Raw genomic sequence first — 24158 nt, 5'->3', positions numbered from 1 at the left:
CCTGCTTTAAAAAGGAACCTCTTACCGTATAGCATAAGGATTTAAAATGTTAGAACATCACACAGTGCATAAAAATCAGGAGTGTAATATAAGGATAAAATTAAGCCTATATGTGAGCAGTGTTTCAGAGCACTGCGACCAAGGGGCTGCAAACACTTACTCGACTATGGCTTCTCGGTCTGCGATGTCTCCCAGCACCATGCGCTGGATGATGCTGTTGTGTTCCTCCTCTGACAGGTTTTTGTGGGAGACCAGGGGAGTGTTGTACTTGGTGGCTGGGGATGGGTCGACCCCCTGCAGCCAGGCGTGGGTCTCGATTTCATCCAGGGATGCTCGCCGCTTGGGGTCCCTCTGAAGCATTCGGTCTATAAGACTGAGGTAGAGGGAGAGAGAGGGAGAGAGAGGGAGAGAGCGCACGTATTGTAAATTAATCTGAGTTTTAAGATCACAGAAACCCTGTGAAAATATGATGGAGGGAGGTGGGGTCATTCAGTTCTGGTTGTTGCTGGTTTGTTTTGGCAGCCCTGAGTATTCATCCTGTTTCAGTGGGTAAAGGAGTCAGAGTTACTACAGGAGCAACAGGTACTGCTGGGTCTTCAAGACCCATCTGCATGCTGCTGCTGCTGCTGCTTGACTGGTCCCCAGGTGCTAGAGAGACTCCACCTGCTCCACCGCCTGCACCTTCAGCTTGAGTTAAGAGACCCACGACCATGCTGTCACAATTAATGAGTGACCGATCAGTCTGACTGTGACAGAGAGAGAGAGAGAGAGAGAGAAGAAACAGAGAAAGAGGGGAGAGAGAGAGAGAGAGAGAAACAAGAAAGAGGCGAGAGAGAGAGAGAGAGAGAGAACCAAGAGAGGGGGAGAGAGAGAGAGAACCAAGAAAGAGAGAGAGAGAGAGAGAGAGAGAGAGAGAGAGAGAGAGAGAACAGAGAGAGAGAGAGAGAGAGAGAGAGAGAGAGGGCGAGAGAGGTACTGTTCAGAGCTCTAAAGTGAAATAAAGTTTGACCTATTTGAAAAATCTATATGTATTGATCAGTGTTGATGTTGTGGCCGACAGACACGACTAAATCAGTGTGTGGGAAACATTTTTCTTTTTAGGATGTAAAATGAAATTTAGCAGCAACACAAATTGGTGCTTCCGAGTTACTTCAAGATGCTTGTTTTGGTGTTAATATGTAGGGTGGGGCTAAATACACCTGAAACCTTGACAGTACAGAGAGCCAGAGTTAGCATTAGCACAACCACTAACACTGTGTCAGCCACTGCCAGTTACAAACTAACAAACAACATAAACAATTAAAAGATGCTAACTACGCTAACTGTTCTGATCCGTCTGCTAGTCTCTGATTCTGGTCTCAACAGACTCCTCATCTGAGTCTGGGTCTGACTGAGGCTCAAACATGAGGCTGAGTCTCTGATGTTTCCTCCTCTAACAATCTTCATACTCTCTGCTCTTTCACCTGGACACCTGGAGCCAGCAGGTGGTGGGCGGGGCCAAGGCCTGATCCAGGTTTCCCCATCAGGAAGTCACAGTAGATGAGCTTCAGACCAGTTTTTATGTGAAAACATGTTCAATAGGGATGCACTGAAAATTCGGCCACCAAAAATTTCCGGCTGAAAATGACCCAAAAGTGCATTTTCGGTTTTCAGCTGAAAGACCTAAATCACCGAAACAACACGGCCGAAACTTGTGATCACGCGGCAGACAGCGCGTCCAGCACGTGGGAAACGGGATAAGAGCCAGCATGTCTGCGGTGTGGACTTATTTCACTATCTCAGAGAAAGACCCACGAATAGCAATTTGCAAAACATGCAATGCTGAAATTTCAAGGGGGGGTGCATCTGCAAAGAGTTTCTCCACGTCGGGTTTAATTTATCACCTGAAAATATAATTGACATAATCATTTCTTTCGGTGTTTCGGTTTTCGGCCTTGGTTTCCTCATTTTTCGTTTTCAGTTTCAGCCAAGAATTTTCATTTCGATGCATCCCTAATGTTCAACTAAATATGAATCACAGTAGAGGATTTTTAGAGTTTAAATTAAGCCTGGAGGAAGTTTAACCAGCAGTCACTTCCAACTGCTTCTAACATCTTCACTTTATAACCATGACGTCATCTTACAAACACATCAGTTAAAAATTGTGCTGTGATCTCAGCTCTAGTTGCTTCCACCCACTGAGCAGAGCAGACACAGACAGAGCTGTGCCTCTTGCTTGGGGCAGCAGTGGTGACTCTCTTCTATGGAATGTAGCTGAGGTCTGACCATCACTCATTCACATTTTCTTGAAAAGTCTCTAAATCTAGCAACAAATGTGCCAAGTTGTTAACACTGCAGGCTGTGAACATCCCTGCACAGAAACTGTGCCAATTCATTTTGAAAGAGCAACGGCCAATAGGGAAACTCAAACACTCGGCCAGCTGACCAATGGTGTGACTTCATGACTCATTCACACTTATAGCTGGCCCCGTTGTTGTGATCCAGCCAATAAGAAAAGAAAAGCATAAAGCCCCTAATGACAGCCATTCAATAAACACTGATGACATTTTTTAGACAAATAACACAGACAACATATAACATATATGGTACATACATATATCACATATTATGACCAATCGGTCGGTCCAGACACACCATGTGTCACCAGGACTAACATGTTAAGACTGGAGTCCTCTGTGTGTCTCTGACTGTTAACGCACAAACTATGTCTAATGTTGCTGTGGAAAGTGTGACTTTACTCTGAAGGATTCAGGCCATGAGCTTTGTTCCTGCTGCCGCTAGAACAAATGCACAAAGAGGATTTGTCAGCCAAACCTAGACCACTAGGACTGGTTTGTCTGTGGGGAGATTTGTACAAACATTTTGATTTTATAACATCTTTCATTCAGGAAATCTGAAGTAACATTACAGAGATGATGCAGAGCTGATCATCTGTGGTCATCAGCAACCTAAAGTCACTGAAACCTTTCTGCTCTTTAACATTCTGCCAGTGTTTTCTACGTATTTGTTTAAGTACATGTGCAATGGGAGATACTGAAAGGTGCCTTTTTGTCACACAGTGGAGAGTGAATGTATAGTGACTTTGCCTATAGATACATCACCTCCATACTTCTCCCATATAGTTTTCCTTTATGTGGATAGAAGAGTGTCTGAAAATGAGTCCTTTCCCACAGAGAACTCAGGTTAAGATAAGTCCAGCATCAGATCTAACCCTGTGTCAGTGCATTTAAATGTATTCCTCTGTAGCTGTGCCCAGTTACATCATCTATCTTAGTGAATACACTGCTTGTCTCAAACCTTTAAAGCCCTGACAGTCATTTGCAGGAGGTTGTGTAAATGTGCCAGCAGCCTCTCTGCGTGGACGCCTTCTCTTTGAGGTGTAGCCAATGTTTGAGACGTGTGCTGAAGCAGAGCAGGTTGTTCAGGTGTAGTTTAACCTGTTGTGTTGGTGTCACACAGTGTGTGGAGCAGGAGCAGATGGAGGCGCTGAATATGTGGTGTATAATGTAGAGTGACAGACTGAGCTCAGGATGTGAAAGTACTTCTGGTCAGGTGGCAGCTTAAACTCCACACAAATGACACAGTTGAGAGCTGAGATTGCAGTTTAATAGGATTAGGTGGGATATGGACTAAAACTAACACAGGAAAAGAGCATCACGCATCCAGATGACAGCCATCTTTGTCATCTGTATAATGAGGCACAAAGCTGAGGTTGTACATTCTGCAGATGACAGAGCGACAAAGGGGAAACAAGACCAGGTCAAAACCCAGTATGTCTGGACCGCCTACAATCAAATCCTGATTTTATAACCATGACATGGTCTGACAAAATCACCAAACACATCAGTTACAGACAAAGCCTGTGATTTCAGCTGGATTTACTGTAAAAGGAGAGAAAGTTAGAAGAGACACAATACCGTTCTTATTGTGTCTCTCAGAGCTCAGCCTCTGTCTGGATCCACAACAGTTTTGCTTTTATTTACCTCAACTCCAGAATGTAACAGACTTTTATTAGAGGCAGCTCTTTATGCCTGACTCCAACACTTCTTGTAATCGTGGAGGCAGAAACCGTGTATTTCCTAACAGGGTTTTTATTGCTGTGCTGTAGTAAGGATTGTCTCATTTCCTGTTGCTGGTGTTTCTGTTGTTTACATGATATACAGATCTGCTAGTTTCTTAAGCAGTTAGTGACGACTTCCTCTGCTTCCTTCAGTAATGATTCATGTAATCACAGTAGTTTATCTGCTGTCATGGAGGCGGGGCTCAGTGTATAGAAGCTCCTCCTCTTCCTGCAGTTCCTGAGCAGCAGGAAGATACAACTGTAAACTATTCATCATCTTGCTTTATTCAGTAGGTTGTTTCCAGTGATGTAAAGGACTCACAGTCCTGCAGGTCGACTCAGACCACACAGTTTGACTTCAGTGAGAACTGGTTAGGAAACAAACACAAAAAGCTAAATAAGCATCTTTACTTTACTGGTATAAGGCTTATCATGTGTGCGTGCGTGCACACACACACACACACACTCATATATTCACATGTATAGACTGAAGCTGAGAAAACTGTGCAACCATCATCTAATTTTGGCTTCAGTGAATAAATCTTTTCCAATTCTATCAAATCCCCAAGTATGTTTGTGGTGGAGTGTGAGCAGCCTATGGGATGGAGGCTACAGGCTAACAGGCCAGGCAGAGCGGTGCTCTGCTATCTGTCAGTCACACAGGGGATTAGTCAGAGCTCGCCAGGCTCCCTGAGGACTCCAACCACCAGCAGCAGCAGCAGCAGCAGCAGCAGGAGGGAGGGTCTGACTATCTGCACACTGACAGCTAATACTGCACTGCTAAAAATTACTTTTGACAAACATTTTATATCTTTATACTGTTAAGTATTAAAAAGCGTAATGCACAAGACTGTACAATAGAGTCCTTGTGCATTTAATAACAGGAGAAGTGTACCTATACCTATGAATTAATTGTTATTTCACTTCTTGCTCTATCATCTTAAACAGCGTTAGTATTTTGACTAAAAAACAGGCCTCACCGCGTTCCTGAATCCAGGAAGCTAGACTGAAGCATGTCGTCTTTCTTTCTTCACATCAACAGTATTTTATCACTTTGTTATTATTAAAAAAATATTTCTCCTGAAGTTATATTGTAATGTCTTTAGAACAATGAACGTGGTCAGTGCAGTTTGTTCTGAAACCTGTTTTCTGATCAGTGTTTACAGGTAAAAGTGTGTTCACTGAAGAAATGTCCTATTGCAGCTGTGTGACTAATGTTTGAAGTGAGAAGACACTGGTAGTTTACAGCAACCAACTAACCAGTTAACAGCCCACAGCTCCTCCTGACGTCTTGTGTCCACCTCTGGCTACATCCACCTGACTATGTTTTCATTTTAAAATAGTGTTTTAAACCTAAAACGATCGCCGTGCACGACCATTTTAGCTCCATACCAGAAACAATCTCAGTCAACACTAACACCCGAAAACGCAGATCACATGACCACTCACGTGGTGTAAACAGGAAGCAGATTGTCTCCTCTCAGTTGGTTAGTTCCAGTAAATCCTCTGAAGGAGGAACAGCAAAGACAGTTGTAGAGTTAAAATACAGAACTGAATTGAACAACAAACATTCTTCTTGTCATAACCACAAAAAAGTACAAATAAAAATATATAGAGTAATTAAATGACGATTAAAATAGAGATAAAAAATAAAATGAAGTAAAAACACGATAACATGATAAATAAGGCACAGTCCATCCAGGTTGCAGCACAGAGAGGCAGAGGCAGAACGTGTATGCAAAGACAACAAGGTCAGTAACACTTTAATTCATGATCCATGTTGTTTCACCACAGGTAGTCCAGGCTGATAAGAGCCAATCGGGAGCCACTGTGGGTGTCTACGTCATGGTTTCCAAAGGTCTCTGTTTGTGTCCGTCCAGACTACAACACAACCCTGGAGTTTTAGATTAAAATGGATCCAGCACGTTTCTGAAAGTCTCTGTTTGAGACACTAGAAAAGTCCAGAGTAGTATTTACATCAGGAGAAAATGTAGCAAAGACAATGTGTGGTTTTTTTTGTTTTTTTAACTTATTTTTTGGGTATTTTTACAACTTTATTTGACAGGACAGTGATGATGGACAGGAAATGTGGAGACATAGAGCAAAGGAATGACACGCAGCAAAGAGTTCGGCTGGTAGGGAGTCGTACCAGGACTCATGTCGTATTCACCCTAACCCTTTGGCTACTGTGTCGCCCCAAATGATGCATTTAAAAACACTTAACAGTAGCAGCCCCACTGACCCACTGTCAGAGAGCTCTGTGTGTTTACTGAGTTTTATATTTTCAGAAACAGCTGTTTGACTTTTTCATCATTAATTGTCAAACGACTTTCCATTAGCAGCGACTGGCTCCAGCACCTGTTCACCTCGGAGGCCTGTACGTATTATTTATTGAACATGTGCTCATTAGTATCTGAGTGTAACTGATATGAGACGTAAACAGTCAGGTGATGTGCTGTTATGCTGTCATATAGCTGTTCTATAATTGGCTGAACCGTTCTTATTACACACAAAAAACACTTTGCACACATACACACACACACACAAGCACGCACACTGAATCTTCAAAGCAACAGACAACCCACCACTGTTACACAACAAGCAGCAAAGGAAGCTCTTGAACTCTCAGTGTATGCGGTACTATAACCACAGCTCGCCCCTGCTACAAATGGATGTCTTGCCTCATCCCTCTCTCTCCTCTGGGACCTATAGAGTCAGAGTCTGTATAGAACCTGAAGCCACACAAGGACGTCTGCTCGGATTCTCCACTACAGGTTACACACACTCTCACTGGTGTCTAATAGCCAGTCCACACATTCTCAGAGGATGGTGTGTGTCCTTGTGTGTGTGAGATCCCACCGACCCACGAGCTGGAGAACGTATTAGCGTGTGAAAGGAATTTTGAGAGAAGAATTAGCATCAAAATAGTTCTGATGTTCTCAGTCCTGATCCAAACAATGGAATCAACAGGAAATCAACTGACTGCATCCCAGTTCTGACGCCTCTCAGTGTGCGTGATGTGTGTGGAGTAATTAGACAAAAGGAGGCTGTGTGTGTGTGTGTGTGCGTGCGTGCGTGTGCGTGCGCAGTCCACGTGGGTTGTACAGTAAGGAAAGGAAACAGAGGAACATGGTGTTCTGCTTGGTTGTGATTGGCCCAAAAACAGCCAACACCGTCACCATCACCACGTCACAGAGAAAAACAGGAGCCACGGTGCGATTGTTTGTCTCTGTGTTGACAGGGGTTACAGTAGCGGGGGGGGGGGGGCGTAAAACAAACATATTACTTCAAGTAATTGTTGATTTTAATTTCTACACTGACAAAAAACTAACTAAACTCAGAGGGAGGCAGCAAGACTGAGAGAAGGAGCTGGTGAATAATTAATTAAATGAGACGTGCAAATGCATTTCGATGAGTCAACAGGGAATAGAGAGCAGACGCACGCACGCACGCGTACACACACACACCCACGCTGGGGAATGAACACACAGAGAGAAGAATATGGAAGACTGCTGATGCAGTGACAACAGGACTGTGGACCTCAAACAGCATCAAAAACCAACACAGGTGGAGACTCACATCAAACCTTGACCCCAGTAAACTAGAGTCCAGAACCAGGTCCCCCCTCCCCCCTCATCCCTGACTCTTCTCTCTCCATTTCTTCTGTATAATATGAACAAAGGTCACAGACAAACCACCCGGCCGATTGGCCCAGCAGCTCACCTCCGCCTCCACAGCTCCTCCAGCTCCACCTGACAACTCTTACACCCTCACTAAATACTGGGAAACCTCTGCATCATTTCATGTGAGATGTGAGGATGTCATACAGGTGGAGAGGAGATGAATGACTTGGTCACTCTGCGTCAGTTAACAGTGAAACTGTATTTTTCAGACTGTAATAAAACTGTGAATAAGATAAAAGAGACATGAGTGACTGTGAGGTAAATCACACAGACGGCGGAGTCCACTTCACTCTACAACGGTGGTTCTCATATATTAATAGTCACATTAATCAGGTTGGTGTTCCTGACACACCCCCACCCTGATCACTGTCTGCTCCTGCTCTGTAACATCTGTATTTTTAGACTGAATGGTGATACATGATATGTATCTCAGTATTTTCTCCTGTGGTTGTGTTCAGTGGGGAGTTAAAGCCTCGTGTGAGATGTCACAAGCACTTATTAAAACAGACTGTGGTCTGAATAAGATGCAGAGACAGGGTTTCCTTCCCCGTTTGGAAACATACAGCTGCAAAACGTTTGTTATTTTTTGTTGGAGCCATAAATTAGTCAAATCTAAACACACGCATGACACATGTTTTTAGTGTCCTGAGGATTTCGTTATCTCTGTTGTCTAAATCTGCTTAGACATCAGAAAAACTCTACAACTCATCCTGTGTTGTAGGTTTCAGGCTACAGGAGTTTCAGCCCAGTTTAACCCTGATTCACCCTCCTGACAGTCGTAGGAGAAATCTGGTCCTGGGCCTTGGACAGTACTGATGTTTGGACTAGATTATCTGTAATGTGATCACCTTACAGATCCAGTCATAAACCTCCTGAACTGCTCGCAGACTCATCGGGCTCGCCCTGATAAATATCAAACACATTTGTTGTTTAGGATTTTGAATGAGGATGATTGCAATTCTGATTATGTCAGATTGAGGCTAACGTTAGCTAGCATGCTACTGTTTACAGTAAAGTTCTCGGTAAAGAGAAGACAAACTGTGTTGATGCGTCTCCCCCAACATTTCTCATCCAGACTCGTTCAGCCAACTGCTTTTGTTTTTTCTCACTGCTAAGTCTCTATGTTTACGTCAGAAACTGCTGCTTCATAATGTAACAGTGAGGGAGAAAGATTTTTCTAATATTGCATCACCAGCCTTGGAGCTGCTGGTTCTTCCTGCTGTGTCACCAATAATTGATCAGAGAGAAGATGGGGGGTGGGGGTGGGAGGGTGGACTGTTATAAAACCATGACAGGTTTTCATCACTTCTGTTTTGAGCCATGCTCCTCATCTCCCTCTGAGACATACTGAGCATCTGTTATGACTCCTGTTCTCCAGGAGTCTGTCGACTTTCTCCCTCTCACAGCCACAACCTTTGTCCAGAAGACCTGTTTTCCTAATGAGCCCCAGGTCACAGAGAGCAGACACAGCAGAAACAACATGTGTTCCTCCTCTCTCTTCATTCGACAAGATATTAACATTTAAACTATTTCTAAACATTTCCTCTCACTTGTGTCAGCAGCTCCACACAGAATTGAATTACTGAACAGTCTAGATTCTCACTGACACATCCACTTTACTCAGAGAAGTACGCCAGCTTGTTTCAACTCTTTCCACCTAAACCAAAGTAAAATAGGTTCTGAATATTCCTTTGCTAAGCATTTGGAGTTTGTTCTCCTCCTCTCTGAATTCATCCTGGTTTAGTGAACATGTGTTCAAGGATTGGTTGAAGTTTTTGGTACCTGCACTGTGAATCTTTGTGAGGTGTGTCAGTACAAATCAGCTTGTAACTTTTAAAAGTATGATGAGAAATACTGCAGTTGTTAACGTATTGTAGTCTCAGAAAAACAGCCAAAATAAGTGACGTCCAGATCCCTGGAATAAGCGTGTGTGTTGGATGTCAGAATAGGAATCTAAAAAAAGATCAAGAATACCGTGGTCAATGACGCCCTTAAACATAGACATTTATGGTTGTAAGCTGTTAAGCAGAGACTGGACTGATGAAATCTCCACTGCTCATCACACTCAAAGGTAAAATCAATGATGTCTTTATTAACGATGAATTAATAACAGCAGCACCAACTAAGCTGACGCTCTCAGGAGGCTATTTCATTATGGTAAACACCACTGACCAACGTTAGCAACATTAGCGTGTCAGCAGTAGCAGCATGTAAACAAACCAAGTGAATGAAGGAGGCAGATGGTGATGTTATACCTGTGATATGACATTTACACTATGACTGAGCACAAACTCAGCCAAGGCTTAGGATAACATTATCTCATTGGTGTAAGAGTGGAATGACCGAGGATCTTACAGACGATCAGCCACGATCCCACGAGTCCACACTCTTCCCTCATTGTTCACTGACTCATTGAATTAACCCCTCCTCTTTGAAGTTAATTAATTAAAATAATTAGAGAAGGCGTCCAGTTGATCCATATTCCTATGTTATAAACTGACACCGGACACTTCTGTCACTTCCTGCCACCATATATATTAGATGGAGCAGTGCAGTGGGAAACTCAGAGCTGTGATATAGCTGGATAATTCAGCAGTGACTGACGTGGTAAAATATAAGCTTGCGACCGTGCATGTGACGAACAGCTCTTCTGCTCTGAACTCACCCCATCAGACTGCTCACAGCTGCTGCAGCTTAGCACTTCAATCTTTTCACATCTCTTCTTCGACTCAGGAGATAAGCGTTTATTTCCTGTCTCTAAAAATAAACTGATGACATTGCTCAAGCCCATGAAACCCACTCGTTAATATGTCAATTCAAAGACATATGTGTGTTAGACTGAATGAAAAATTCTGGTTTTCACCTCCTACAGTTTGTCTAATCTACTTTTAAACAACAGTTTGATAACAACAGGTCTTCATGGGGTGTTGTCAAAACTACAAATTAAATGCTGTAATATGCAGAAAAGTATTAAAAGTTCCACCAGACATTTAAAAATCCTCTGCCATGATTCATGTTTAGTTTAACATGGTTTTCCCACAGTGGGTCTGAAGCTCATCTACTGTGACTTCCTGATTGAGAAACCTGGATCAGGCCTTGGCCCCGCCCACCACCTGCTGGCTCTAGGTGTCCAGGTGAAAGAGCAGAGAGTATGAAGATGTTAGAGGAGGAAACATCAGAGAGACTCAGCCTCATGTTTGAGCCTCAGTCAGACCCAGACTCAGATGAGGAGTCTGTTGAGACCAGAATCAGAGACTAGCAGACGGATCAGAACAGTTCTAGCATCTTTTATTTGCCGCGGATGGCTGCCTCGGTGTTTCGGTGCGCACTTTTTTGCCTTATTTTCTTTGTAAATTCAGTTTCTACATTGGTTTCCGGAGCTCTTTCACCAGAGAAGAGTTCATTAACATCAGAAACAACTCCAGAGGATTTTTTCCACCTTTCTCGACTCACCTGTGGAATTATTAGACATTTTGGTCAGAGGTGCACTGACCGTTACTCTCGCAGTGAAACGCCGGAGGAGAGGGAAACGTGCCGGTGCGCTTGCGCGTCTCCGCCGGCGCGCACTCCGCACACCTCTCCCAGGTATCTTTCTCTCCAAGGTGCGTTCACTGCCCAACAAGCTGGATGAACTTCAGCTACTGGTGCAGAAGAACAGAGACTTTTCTTCATCTGCCGTCCTGTGCTTCACGGAGACGTGGCTGTGTGGATCGATTCCGGACTCTGCGCTGGAGCTGGCCGGCTTCCAGCTCTTCAGAGCGGATCGCGACACAGAGCTGTCCGGCCAAACGAAAGGTGGAGGAATCTGTTTTTATGCAAACAGTGGCTGGTGCAGAGACGTGACAGTGATCCTGCAGCACTGTCCTCCTGACCTGGAGACTTTCATCATAAACTGCAGGCCCTTCTACTCCCCCCGTGAGTTCACCTCATTCATCCTGGTCGGTGTTTACATCCCACCACAGGCCAGAGCATATACTGTGTGTGGAGCGGACCAACCCGGACTCCTTAGTTATTGTCCTTGGTGACTTTAACAAAGGTGACCTCAGCCACGAACTGCCCAAATACAGACAGTTTGTTAATTGCCCGACCAGAGAGGGGAACACTCTGGACCACTGTTACACCACAATCAGTGGTGCTTATCACGCCGTCCCCCGGGCTGCACTGGGCCACTCTGACCATGTGATGGTCCACCTGATTCCCACATACAGGCAGAAACTAAAACTGTGTAAACCTGTTGTGAGGACATCGAAGCAGTGGAGCCATAGAGGATCTGCGGGCATGTTTGGACTGCACTAACTGGGAAGTGTTCAGGACTGCTTCCAACAGTCTGGATGAGTTCACAGAGGCTGTGATGTCATACATCAGCTTCTGTGAGGAATGCTGTATCCCATCATGCACCAGGGTGAGTTATAACAATGACAAACCCTGGTTCACAGCTAAGCTCAGTCAGCTCAGGAGGCAAAAGGAGGAAGCTTTCAGGAGTGGGGACAGGGACAGGTTTAGCAAGGCGGTGAGAGAAGCTAAACGACTGACTCTGAGAAACTTCAGCTCCAGTTCTCAGCCAATGACTCTGCTTCTGTCTGGAAAGGGCTCAGAAAGATCACAAACTACAAACCTAAACCCCCCCACTCCATTAACGACTTCCGTCTGGCCAATGATCTGAATGAGTTCTACTGCCGCTTTGAAAGACAATGGGACAAGCCTGACACCAACCTCCACATCAGAGCCACATCAGAACCCCCCTCCTCATCCCCTACCAAAGGAACATCTCTCTCTATCCTGGAGAGAGATGTCAACAGGCTTTTTAAGAAGCAGAACCCCCGCAAAGCAGCCGGTCCTGACTCTGTCTCTCCATCATCCCTGAAGCGCTGTGCTGATCAGCTGTCTCCGGTGTTCACGGACATCTTCAACACCTCTCTGGAGACCTGCCATGTGCCAGCCTGCTTCAAATCCTCCACCATCATCCCTGTCCCCAGAAAACCAAGGCCCACAGGTCTAAATGACTACAGACCCATTGCCCTGACCTCTGTGGTCATGAAATCATTTGAGCGCCTTGTCCTGTCCCACCTCAAATCCATCACTGACCCACTCCTGGACCCCCTGCAGTTCGCCTACAGAGCCAACAGGTCTGTAGATGACGCCGTCAACATGGCTCTCCACTTCATCCTCCAGCACCTGGACTCCTCAGGGACCTATGCCAGGATCCTGTTTGTGGACTTCAGCTCTGCCTTCAACACCATCATCCTGGCTCTGCTGCAGGACAAGCTCTCCCAGCTGAGAGTGCCTGACTCCACCTGCAGGTGGATCACCGACTTCCTGTCTGACAGGAGGCAGCACGTGAAGCTAGGAAAGCACGTGTCCGACTCCCAGACCATCAGCACTGGATCCCCGCAAGGCTGCGTTCTTTCTCCTCTGCTCTTCTCCCTGTACACCAACACCTGCACCTCCAGCCATCAGTCTGTCAAGCTCCTGAAGTTTGCAGACGACACCACTCTCATTGGACTCATCTCTGATGGCGATGAGTCTGCCTACAGGTGGGAAACTGACCGTCTGGTGACCTGGTGCAGGCAGAACAACCTAGAGCTAAACGCTCTGAAGACAGTGGAAATGATAGTGGACTTCAGGAAGAGCCCAGCCCCACCCACCCCCATCACCCTGTGCGACTCCCCCGTGGCTACCGTGGAGCATCTCCGCTTCTTGGGAACAACAATCACAGAGGATCTCAAATGGGAGCTAAACATCAGCTCCCTCATCAAAAAAGCTCAGCAGAGGATGTATTTCCTGAGGCAGTTGAGAAGAAGTTCAACCTGCCAAGGACTATGATGGTGAACTTCTACACCTCCATCATTGAATCCCTCCTCACCTCCTCCATCACCATCTGGTACGCTGCTGCCACGGAGAGGGACAATAACAGACTGCAGCGTATCATCCACTCTGCGGAGAAGGTGATTGGCTGCAATCTTCCATCCCTCCAGGACCTGTACGCCTCAAGGACTCTGAGGCGTGCAAGGAAGATTGTAGCTGACTCCTCCCACCCTGGACACAAACTTTTTGTGAGACTCCCCTCTGGCAGGAGGCTGCGGTCCTTCAGGACCAAAACCTCTCGCCACAAAAATAGCTTCTTCCCATCTGCTATCAGCCTTATCAACAAGGCTAGAGAGCCCCACTGTTGCCGATCCCCCTGATCCTCAATTGCACCAATCACCAGAAAAAAAATCCTTGTATGTGAAAACATACTTGGCAATAAAACTGATTCTGATTATGTTGCTGTTAGCTTGTAAGTGGCAGTGGCTGACACAGTGTTAATGGTTGTGCTAATGCTAACTCTGGCTCTCTGTTCTGGTAAGGTTTCAGGTGTATTTAGCCCCGCCCCCCATTCCCACAGGTTGACAGGATTGGTTCCTTAGGTTCTAGACTGTCATTGGTTCACTGCAGTTCAAGGTGGAAACATTCAGTCATGGTGTTGACTGATTATTTCACTCGTCATCTGTCTTTATTATATAAAAACATCATGTGGACGTTAACCAGGTGAAACACCTGATCTTCATCAGCAGGAGTTGTTAAAATTAGAATTACTGCCTCATGGTTACTTGCCTTCACCAACCAGTGAAGTTGCAGGTAATATTGTCACAGTCTCTCCTGTTCCTGAGCTGCAGCGTTGAATAATGCCAAGAGGTGTTTTTGTCACAGTGAAGTTGATCTTTGACCACTTGGATATAAAATGTCATCACTTCATTTTATCCTTATAGATACAGTTAGGCCCAGAAATATTTGGACAGTGGCACAATCTTCCATGATTTGGGCTCAGCATGCCACCACATTGGATTTGAAATGAAACAACTACAACAGAATTGAAGTGCAGACTTTAAGGTTTAATTCAAGGGGTTGAACAAAAATATATGATTAAACATGTAGGAATTGTAGCTATTTTTATACAAACGCTCCTCATTTCAGGGGCTCAAAAGTAATTGGACAAATAAACATAACCCTGAAAAATGTTACTTTTCAATATTTTGTTGAGAATCCTTTGCAGGCATTGACTGCCTGAAGTCTGGAACCCATGGACATCACCAAACACTGGGTTTCCTCCTTTGTGATGCTTTGCCAGGCCTTTACTGCAGCTGTCTTCAGTTGTTGCTTGTTTGTGGGTCTTTCTGCCTTAAGTTTTGTCTTGAGCAAGTGAAATGCATGCTTGATTGGCTTGAGATCTGGTGATTGACTCGGCCATTGCAGAATATTCCACTTCTTTGCTTTAAAAACTCCTGGGTTGCTTTTGCAATATGTTTTGGATCATTGTCCATCTGTACTGTGAAGCGCCGTCCAATCAACTTTGCTGCATTTGGCTGAATCTGAGCAGAAAGTATATTCCTATACACTTCAGAATTAATCTGGCTGCTTCTGTCTTTTGTCACATCATCAATAAACACAAGTGACCCAGTGCCATTGGAAGCCATGCATGCCCATGCCATCACACTGCCTCCACCATGTTTTACAGAAGATGTGGTGTGCTTTGGATCATGAGCTGTTCCAATTCTTCTCCAAACTTTCTTCTTCCCATCATTCTGGTACAGGTTGATCTTAGTCTCATCTATCCAAAGAATGCTGTTCCAGAACTGGGCTGGCTTCTTCAGGTGTTTTTTGGCAAAGTCAATTCTGGCCTTTCTATTTTTGAGGCTGATTAATGGTTTGCACCTTGTGGTGAATCCTTTGTATTTACTCTCATGAAGTCTTCTCTTTATGGTAGACTTAGATACTGATACACCTACTTCCTGGAGAGTGTTCTTCACTTGAGTGGATGTTGTGAAGGGTTTTTTCTTCACCATGGAAAGGATTCTGCGATCATCCACCACTGTTGTCTTCGGTGGCCGTCCAGGCCTTTTTGAGTTCCCAAGCTCACCAGTGCACTCTTTTTTTCTCAGAATGTACCAAACTGTTGATTTGGCCACTCCTAACATTTCTGCTATCTCTCTGATGGATTTCTTCTTTTTTTCGGCCTCAGGATGGTCTGTTTCACCTCCATTGAGAGCTCCTTTGACTGCATGTTGTGTGTTCACAGCAACAGCTTCCAAATGCAAACACCACACCTGGAATCAACTCCAGACCTTTTAACTGGTTAATTGATGACAGGTTAATGAGGGAAGAGTCCATGCAGCCTTGTTATTTTTTTTTGCAGCCTTCTGAGTCAATTGTCCAATTACTTTTGGTCCCTTGAAAAAGAGGTGGCTACGTATTAAAGAGCTGTAATTCCTAAACCCTTGCTCCAATTTGGATGTGAATACTCTCAAATTACAGCTGAGAGTCTGCACTTTAAGCCCATATTGATTATCTAATTGTATCCTGAATATGTTTTTGTAAACAGCTAAAATAACAAAACTTGTGTCACTGTCCAAATATTTCTGGGCCTAACTGCATTTGAGTTATAGTCAAAACATGTTTTGTGAGGTCACAGTGACCTTTGACCATCAAAGTCTAAGGTGTTCACGAGATATCACATTTATGAGGATGAGACAGACAAAGCGACGGATGGACAACCTGAAAACATAACACCTTCATCACAGTGCTGGTCGGTGGAGACATAATAAGAACATAATTTATGATGTATATGTAGTCAACAGAACCTGAAGAAGAAAACATGAACAACAAATTGGGTCGAGTTTGGCCACAGACGTTGGGAAAATGATGTATCAATTCTGCTTCAAAAACTCCCCCAGTGTATCTTGGGAGAATTAATTTGTACAAAATTAAGCTTGTGATCTACTAATACACATGGTTAATTATGCAGCTGCTAATTTATTTGCCTAACTCAAGTAGAGAGTGGAGCATGTACTGCTGTGTGCAGTTGGACTGTAACTGCTCTGCAGCTGGGCTCAAACTGCTTGAAGGGGTTTAGTCTGTGCCAGCTTCTGCAGGGTCTGAAATAAATCACAGAGACTGCTGCTGCTGCTGTTCCCGAGCGTCCCACTTCACCAGAGCACCACAACACTCTACTAGCATGTTCAGAGAGGGTGCAGCTCACAACATGCACACAACAAATGTTCTGACACTGTATGAGTCTGGCATTCGAGCTGGTTCAAGCTTCACAGGATGTTTTTTGGGACTTCATTTTCTACCTGACTGAAGGTTACCAGGACGTTCTCATGTTGTGGGAAAAATCTGAGCACCTCAGGTGAAATAATATCGTGGCACTGAAAGTTAGCTGTTAATAAATTACATTTAGCAACTGTGTGTTGAATTTCAGATGTATTTTGGTGTTGTGTTGTTTATTTTATTTTTTTTAATTTAAAAAAGGCAACAATACGAAACAACTACAAAACAAAAACAGGTATTTTGTATTATGACATATTTTTCTGCCAATGTTTTTTCCTCTCCTTGTTTAAAGAGGAGGCAGATTGTGTTGTTGTGAATAACAAATATGAATGAAAAGTTAAAAGAAAAGTTAAACGATGATTAACAGAAGATTACTAATGGTAGCATAAGTGCTATATATAAAGTATATAATTCTACATTGTCTAAAACAGAACAACATGTAGATTTTTTTTGTCTGGATCACTGAACATTGACTGAGTCAGGGTTTCATGCATTCACAGAGCTCAGTGCAGTTGCATGTAAATGATGAACTGCTGCTGATTCTGATGAGAATAATGAGCTGTCACTCATTGTACCTGGATAATATGATAGTTGAGATTTACTTCAAGGTGAAATAACTGTTTTAATAAGTGACTGGGTTAAAATTAGGGTGGAATGATATTGTGTCACTTCTTCATTTTATTTTCACTAAAAAAATATTATATATATATATATATATAAATGATGACGATGTGATTTTTGTTGAGAGTTCCTTTACATCTGGAGAATATGACTTTGAATATGTCTCTGCAGCAACACGATGCTTCATTTATGGTCTGTTGGGACACATTTAACAGCTCCTGCCATTTGACATATTGTGATTTTGATAATATTTCTAGTAATTATTCAGCCCTAGTTACAAAAACATGTTTCACAGACAAGGTGACCCTGTGGCACCTGTACAACTGTGATCTGCATCATGGTCACAGGTCAATGACCCTGACTACAGGTCAGCTTAGTGCAATTGCCTACTCTCCAAACCACACAGAGGGAGAAAACTGGGATCCAGGTAACACTCACAGGGAACAGTCATGAGTACAGCCCTGGCTGCCAAACACTGGAGATATTAATTTCATTTCTCCCCGCATGGTCCCAACTCAACTCAACTCCACTCTACTCGCTCTTGGTAAAGGTACGTCTCTTTCTACTGCAGATCCTACCCCGTTAATGTGGCGACGGGTTACTGTGGTCACAGTTACTATGGCGATGAGACACAAAGCTATCGTGACGTTATCTTCGCAGTGACACTCCCATGAACAGTGGAGGATATTGGAGGGAAACCAAACAGAGAAACACCTGCTCCTCCTCAGCGACCACAGCCTGGTTCAGCAGGTTGTTGTAGTAACAGTGCAGAACAGTAACTGACAGACATGCAACAGGCTACTTTGAGCAACGTCTCATCTCACACAATGATGACACAGTAGTGATGAATCTCTCTGACCAATCAGCTGTCAGTGTTTTCACCTTAGTGGAGGTGACACCAAAAAAACTAAACAAAAGTACCAACTACTATCCTACACCCGATGGAGAAAAAAAAGTGAGTAGAGTCGAGTTGAGCTGGTACAATGCAGTGGATACCAAAAAAGCACAAGAGCAGGTTCTACAAACTCTGAGCTCAGGTTTTTTTCATCAGCAGGAGGAGTTCGGTGATCCCCGTGTGTGAATGCACCACTCACTCTTTGCAGGCGTTGGAGACGTGGGCCGGTACAGTGTATTTACAGTCCATGATCATGGTGAGGGTCTCGCTGTCGTTGGCTTCCTGGAAGGGCGGCTGGCCACACACCAACATGAACAGGATCACACCCAGACTCCAGATATCTGGGGAGGAGGGGGGCACAGAGAAACACAGTCTGAATCCATGTGCACTGATTTTCAATTACAGCTAATTACATGTAAATATGACAAAAAATAAATAAATAAATCACACACTGAACTGGGTGCAAAGACTGGTACTGATGAAGGTACTGATAGCTTCACTTGTTCTGAGATGGACACAATCAGATAATGTAACACAATATGAAACGTCTTAATGCACATCATTATTGTAAATTAGACACACCAGCTCACTGCTGAGGCATTTTTCAATTCATTTTTTTGGCCATTTTATGTCTTTATTGTTTGGATTTGATTAGGACAAGTGTAGAGAGACAGGAAGTGGTGAGAGAGAAGGGGAATGACATGTAGGAAAGAGTCCGAACTGAACTGAGGACTCCTGCTCAGAGCATTTGTGCCCATGTGGTATGCTCCCTGACCACTCAGCCATTGGGTCGCCCCTATTCATTTTTTTTTATATCATATTTTGTGCCATCACCGCTAACATTAGCATTAGCAAACCAAGCTAACTAGTAATGTTAGAGCAGCTCCTACAGTATACAGAGCTGAAGTCTGGGCTCATTTAGCATCCACGGTAAAGACACTAAGGAGATCGCCATGAGCTGTGCTGTTTCAAACACAGCGAATCTGAGAGCAAAACACCATCCGCTAAACAAGCGGACCCCTCTCAACTCACTCTGCAACAAGTTCACACACTGAAGTTACCACTGACCTAAACTAATGCAGCCAAAATACCTCAATCAGTACTTTATTTTATGAGTACTGTGTTGTTGAATACATCACCCCCTCCCATCAACACAACACTGACAGCCCTTGTCCAGGCTGTACCAGCAGCTAAAAACAGAGAGAGTGGATGAGACAGAGTTTATGAACATTATGACATCAAGTGCATGGAAAATACACAACAAGGAGACAATAAAGGGAAGAGGGATGTTCTCAGAGGAACTGGTCAACAACGTGGATGGAGGGAAGTGTGAGGGGATCCTGTAACCCATGTGACTGTGACGACTCCTGCGCTCTCACAGCTGTCTCCTCACAGGTCGACTGTCTGCGTGCCTAATGTGCCTGTTTCATTAAAACCCCAAACAAGCTCTCATACACAGTGCAATCATGCAAAAGCGTGGGTGCTGACAGTGTAATGAGCGTCAAGTCGATTCATCTGTGTGTGTGTTTGCTCAAGTGTGAGTATCTGCTCCTGGTAGCTGCACCGTGAGAAAGAAAACTGTCAGCATTCAAAAGCACTGGGCCATACAGGCTTTATGCAACCAAGAACATGTATATACACACATACACACACATACACACACACACCTCACTCCAGCAGTGTGAACAGTGGTAACAGAACTAACAGGAGGGTGAGAAACAGCCTCCAGCATGGAGACAGTGAACACCTTCATGCCTCTACTTCAGTTAAGTGTCCTTAACTGTCTCTGTCTCTCATACACACACACACACACACACACACACACATTTGAGCAAGGGCATTAAACACATTCACTTCTTTCTAAACAGACAGTACAAATATATCTCCTCACTAACTAATCATGAACAAACATGTGTGAATGACTGTGGATGTCTCCTCCTCAGTCTCCTGTCTCACACAGACACAGAGCCAACCCACTCAGGCTGCAGGAAAAAGACATCACAGCGGCTCCAGTCAAATATTGGCAGCTCTGAGGTAATTACTATGATGGGAGTTTTTAAGTAACTTTCTAATTAAGCTCAAATGCTCAGATGCCCCTGGTGCTTAATGGGTTGGCAGAACGAATGAAGCAAAAGAAAAAATGCCAGATACTAAAAAAGTGTAACTGTATAAACTACTTTTTATGCATTAATTTTTTTTTTTCATAGATACATGATAAAATGCTTTTAGTTCCAGGCTAGGCCTCGAGTCAGCTGTCTGTTAACAGTGATGCATTATGGGTTGGACATGCTGAGTGTTCATACACACAGGGAACAGAATAAACTGGACCTGAGCTCATTTGTTTATTCATTCATTTAATAACTTAGATCCTGCAGCCACAGCATTATAATAGTAGTTCCTCTTCCTGGGGTCCCATGAATTTATAGACAATATTTCCATAACAACAGATACAAACACATCCAGAACATTCATACTCACAATGAGACTCACAATACACAACACAACCCCCACGACGCACAATCACCAACACTGACTCAAAACTATCCAACATGTATGATAGCTCTATTCAATAATTTCATGGTGTTTTTAGGAGGGAAAAGATCACCAGAATGAGGTAAGAGTAGTTTCTTTGGTTTGGATTTTAATACCCTCCATCAGATCCAGTGTCAGGGCACACCTGAATATGTCTGACCACTCAGCTGTCTATCACAGCCAGCCATGGTCTGAGCACAGGAGAGGAGTGTCCCTGAGGCCTGTTGTATACCAATCCATTTACCCATGTTCACTCAGCAGTAATAAAGTCAGAGGACAATATAAACACTGGATGCAGCATGCATACAGAAGAAGCTGCAGTTACAGTCTGCTCTATGAGAGCAGAGTATCCACAGCACAGGCTACAGAGCAGTTTAGAGCATAAAGTGCTGCAGATGGCATCTGTTCCCAGAGAAGGCAAAAGTGAAAGGTATTAGCAAAACTGAGCCACTGCTAAAGCTCAACAAATGGGGTGTTACAGGGACGACAGAGCCAACTGATGGTTTAGTCTGAATGCATCAGGACGAAGCATCTTACTCTGTTAACGTGTTCACAGAGAGAAAGATGATAGATGATGTTTAGCTCTACATTAAAGCACCAGTGAAGTCTCCTCTGTTAGAGAAAAAGTTCTTTGTGCTTCCTGAGATCAGTGTTGCCACATCTCTGATATTCTCGATAACCCCCCCAGCTCTGCACTGAGGTGTGCTCTGCTGAATTATTAACAGACATGCATGTAGAGAAAGGTCGGCTCAGCTTGCTGCTTATTGTACCAATTAGGTTCCCTCAGTGTGTTGACAAACATGGGATCAGGTTAGCTTCTGTTCTCACACTGAGGGAGGCTGAGTGTGTTTCATGGATGTTCTGCACTACAGGCTTTAGACTGTCCTTTAGGTTTGAAGGACAGTCTAAAGTGTGTGAACTCTCTTCCCTTGAATCCTGCTTAGCCCTGGATGTTGTTCTCCTTCCAACAGGTTGGCACCAACTGAAGTAATAAACATCTCTGTAACCACACAACATTGTTTAGATGCATGTGTGTGGCTACACAGCAACTACGCTGCTGTGGATTTGTGTGCGATGGTTTGATTATCTACAGCACAGCAAACAGTTCAAGGTGTTTCCAGGTGTTGGAGAACTGCTACATATGCACCTTTAGTGTCTCCAGAAGGAGCTCTGTGAAGTCTGGTGATTGTCCTCAAGTGATGTCACATGAGTCAGCGTATGTTTAGGCTAAAAACTACAACTTGGAACTTTGGGGTGTGGCGTTAGAAAGAGGTGAGCTGGGGCGACCTGATAGTCGAATGGTTAGAGTGTATACAATGTGGTGGATAAGCTCTGAGCAGGCGGGTTGATTCCCAGCTGGCCAAAATCTTTTCTCATTCCCCCTCTTTGTCTCCACATTTCCTGTCTCTCTACATTGTCCTGTCAAATAAAGGTAAAAATACCCAAAAACATAACTTAAGAAAGAAGTGAGCTGACCAGACCTCTGTAAGCCCTCCCCTCTCTACTCCAGGCTAGTGGCTCAAGGCTAGATTAGCCTCTACTAGTATAACACACCTCACTCTCCAACCAAACTGTTGGTGGTGGAGTTGCATTGTGGGTAATATTAAGTGGTAGGTTTTGACAAAAGATGATATTGCTGGTTGTTCTGCATTGATTTTGATATTGAAAAATATTGATATAAAATTGATCTTTACAGATATCAGCACCAAAAGTCAAAACACATCAACAGAAGAAAATGATGAAGAGCAAAGAAGCACCACAGCAGTCCCTGCTCCTATGTTACCCCGTATAAAAAAGGCACATTGAGGTATTTACAGATTTTCAATTTGGTGACAGAAAATGCACAGATCAGAGCATCCTCAGAGAAAAACAGCAGGTAACACTTTCCGGCAAGAAACTTCCAAAGCTACACTGAAACTAGAATCACCACCTGGTGGTTGGTCACAATCTCTCCTTCTGTTCCTGAGTTACAGTGTTAACTTGTGTGTTTTTGCAGAACATTATGATGGCACAGTGAAGTTGACCTTTGACCTTTTAGATATAGAATCTTATCCTATTAGAGATTTGAGTTACATTGTGTCATAATTAGTGTATGAATTCTTGAGTTATGGCCAAAAAAGTGTTTTGTTTTGTTTGCTGGCACAGTGGCCTTTGACCACCAAATTCTAATCAGTTCATCCTTGAGTCCAAGTGAATGTTCGTGCCAAATTTGAAGAAGTTCCCTCAAGGTGTTACTGAGATATTATGTTCATGAGAATGGGACAGACAATAACCTGAAAACATGACGCCTCTGGGCCTGACTGTCGTTGGCGTACAAACACATACCGTAGCTAAAGGGGAAAACCTCCACAACAGTAACTGTTTTCCAGAGAGGTTAATCAAGCTACTGTCTGACACACCCACACCTCATCTGTCTTCCAGATGTGATGCTTAATTCAGCCAGCATGTTCCACCACAGCTGGCAAAATGGCAAAACCAATTCATCTGGTGTCTTTCAGACAAAGCTTTTCAGCACTAAATTCAAATCACTTAGTCTCATTTGTGAGATCTGTATTTTCAAAAACCTTCCTGCTCAGATGCTGTCACAGTACGAAGGAATGGAAAACCTGGCCTGAAATACAAGTTTTCAACCTGTCACTGGAGAGGTTGAAGTGCTTCAGATCAACGGTCTAGTTTTACCAAGAAACAGGCTGAAAACCAAACATTTGCTTTAGGAGCCTGTTTAATGCAGCAAACTGTGTGACAGACATGGATCATGAGACTTGTTGTTGTTTGTTGTTGTTGGACTTTTGTCCACACTGAGATTCTACCTCACATTACTTTCTACTGCACATCTAAATCTGTACATTAGTTTTTACTTGTTTACTTATTTACTTCCTGTTTTCTAACAGTGTTGAGCACTAAGCTCTAACAGTGTTAATCAGCTTTCCCTGATTATAAAGTATGAATGTAAATGTTATGAACTGTTAAGAGGGATGAGTATGTGTCTTATCGCCCACTCTCAGCTGCCTGTTTTATCTTAGTGGCACAAGGTGCAGGAAAGTCTGGCTGAGGGGAACTCAGCAAGAAACAAAAGAATAAGTACCTAAAAAGGACCGAGGCCAAAGCTCCTGTTGCTGTGGGGTTTGTTTCAGTCCTGGTCTGTGGGTGGTCGTACTGTCTCGGTCTGTCACTGTCACCAATAACACAGCACAGCAGCAAATACAAGTTTGCTTACTCTTTACACTAAGTGTGTTTGCTACTAGGGAAGGGAACTGTTTCTTACCAGTAACAGCTCTGA

The 24158-nt window shown here is 43.8% G+C and overlaps 1 protein-coding gene across 1 annotated transcript in view; it reads right to left on the bottom strand.

The window, feature by feature from the left end:
* The window catches only part of snrka (SNF related kinase a), a 55784-nt gene that overhangs the window by 10005 nt on the left and 21621 nt on the right, over positions 1 to 24158 (bottom strand). Inside the window, exons 3-4 of the mRNA XM_071469036.1 lie at positions 18546 to 18687; positions 161 to 373 (exon numbers count right to left, since the gene is read on the bottom strand). Coding sequence (XP_071325137.1) covers positions 161 to 373; positions 18546 to 18687 — 355 coding nt within the window. The remainder of the gene's footprint in view (positions 1 to 160; positions 374 to 18545; positions 18688 to 24158) is intronic.

This window comes from Trachinotus anak, unplaced genomic scaffold (genome assembly GCF_046630095.1).
Source record: "Trachinotus anak isolate AG129_WGS33_773 ecotype Australia unplaced genomic scaffold, CSIRO_AGI_Tana_v1 ptg000032l, whole genome shotgun sequence".
NCBI classification, from domain to species: Eukaryota; Metazoa; Chordata; class Actinopteri; order Carangiformes; family Carangidae; genus Trachinotus; species Trachinotus anak.
The sequence above is the reverse complement of the archived record's forward strand: the minus strand, read 5'-3'. Positions and strand labels throughout refer to the sequence as shown.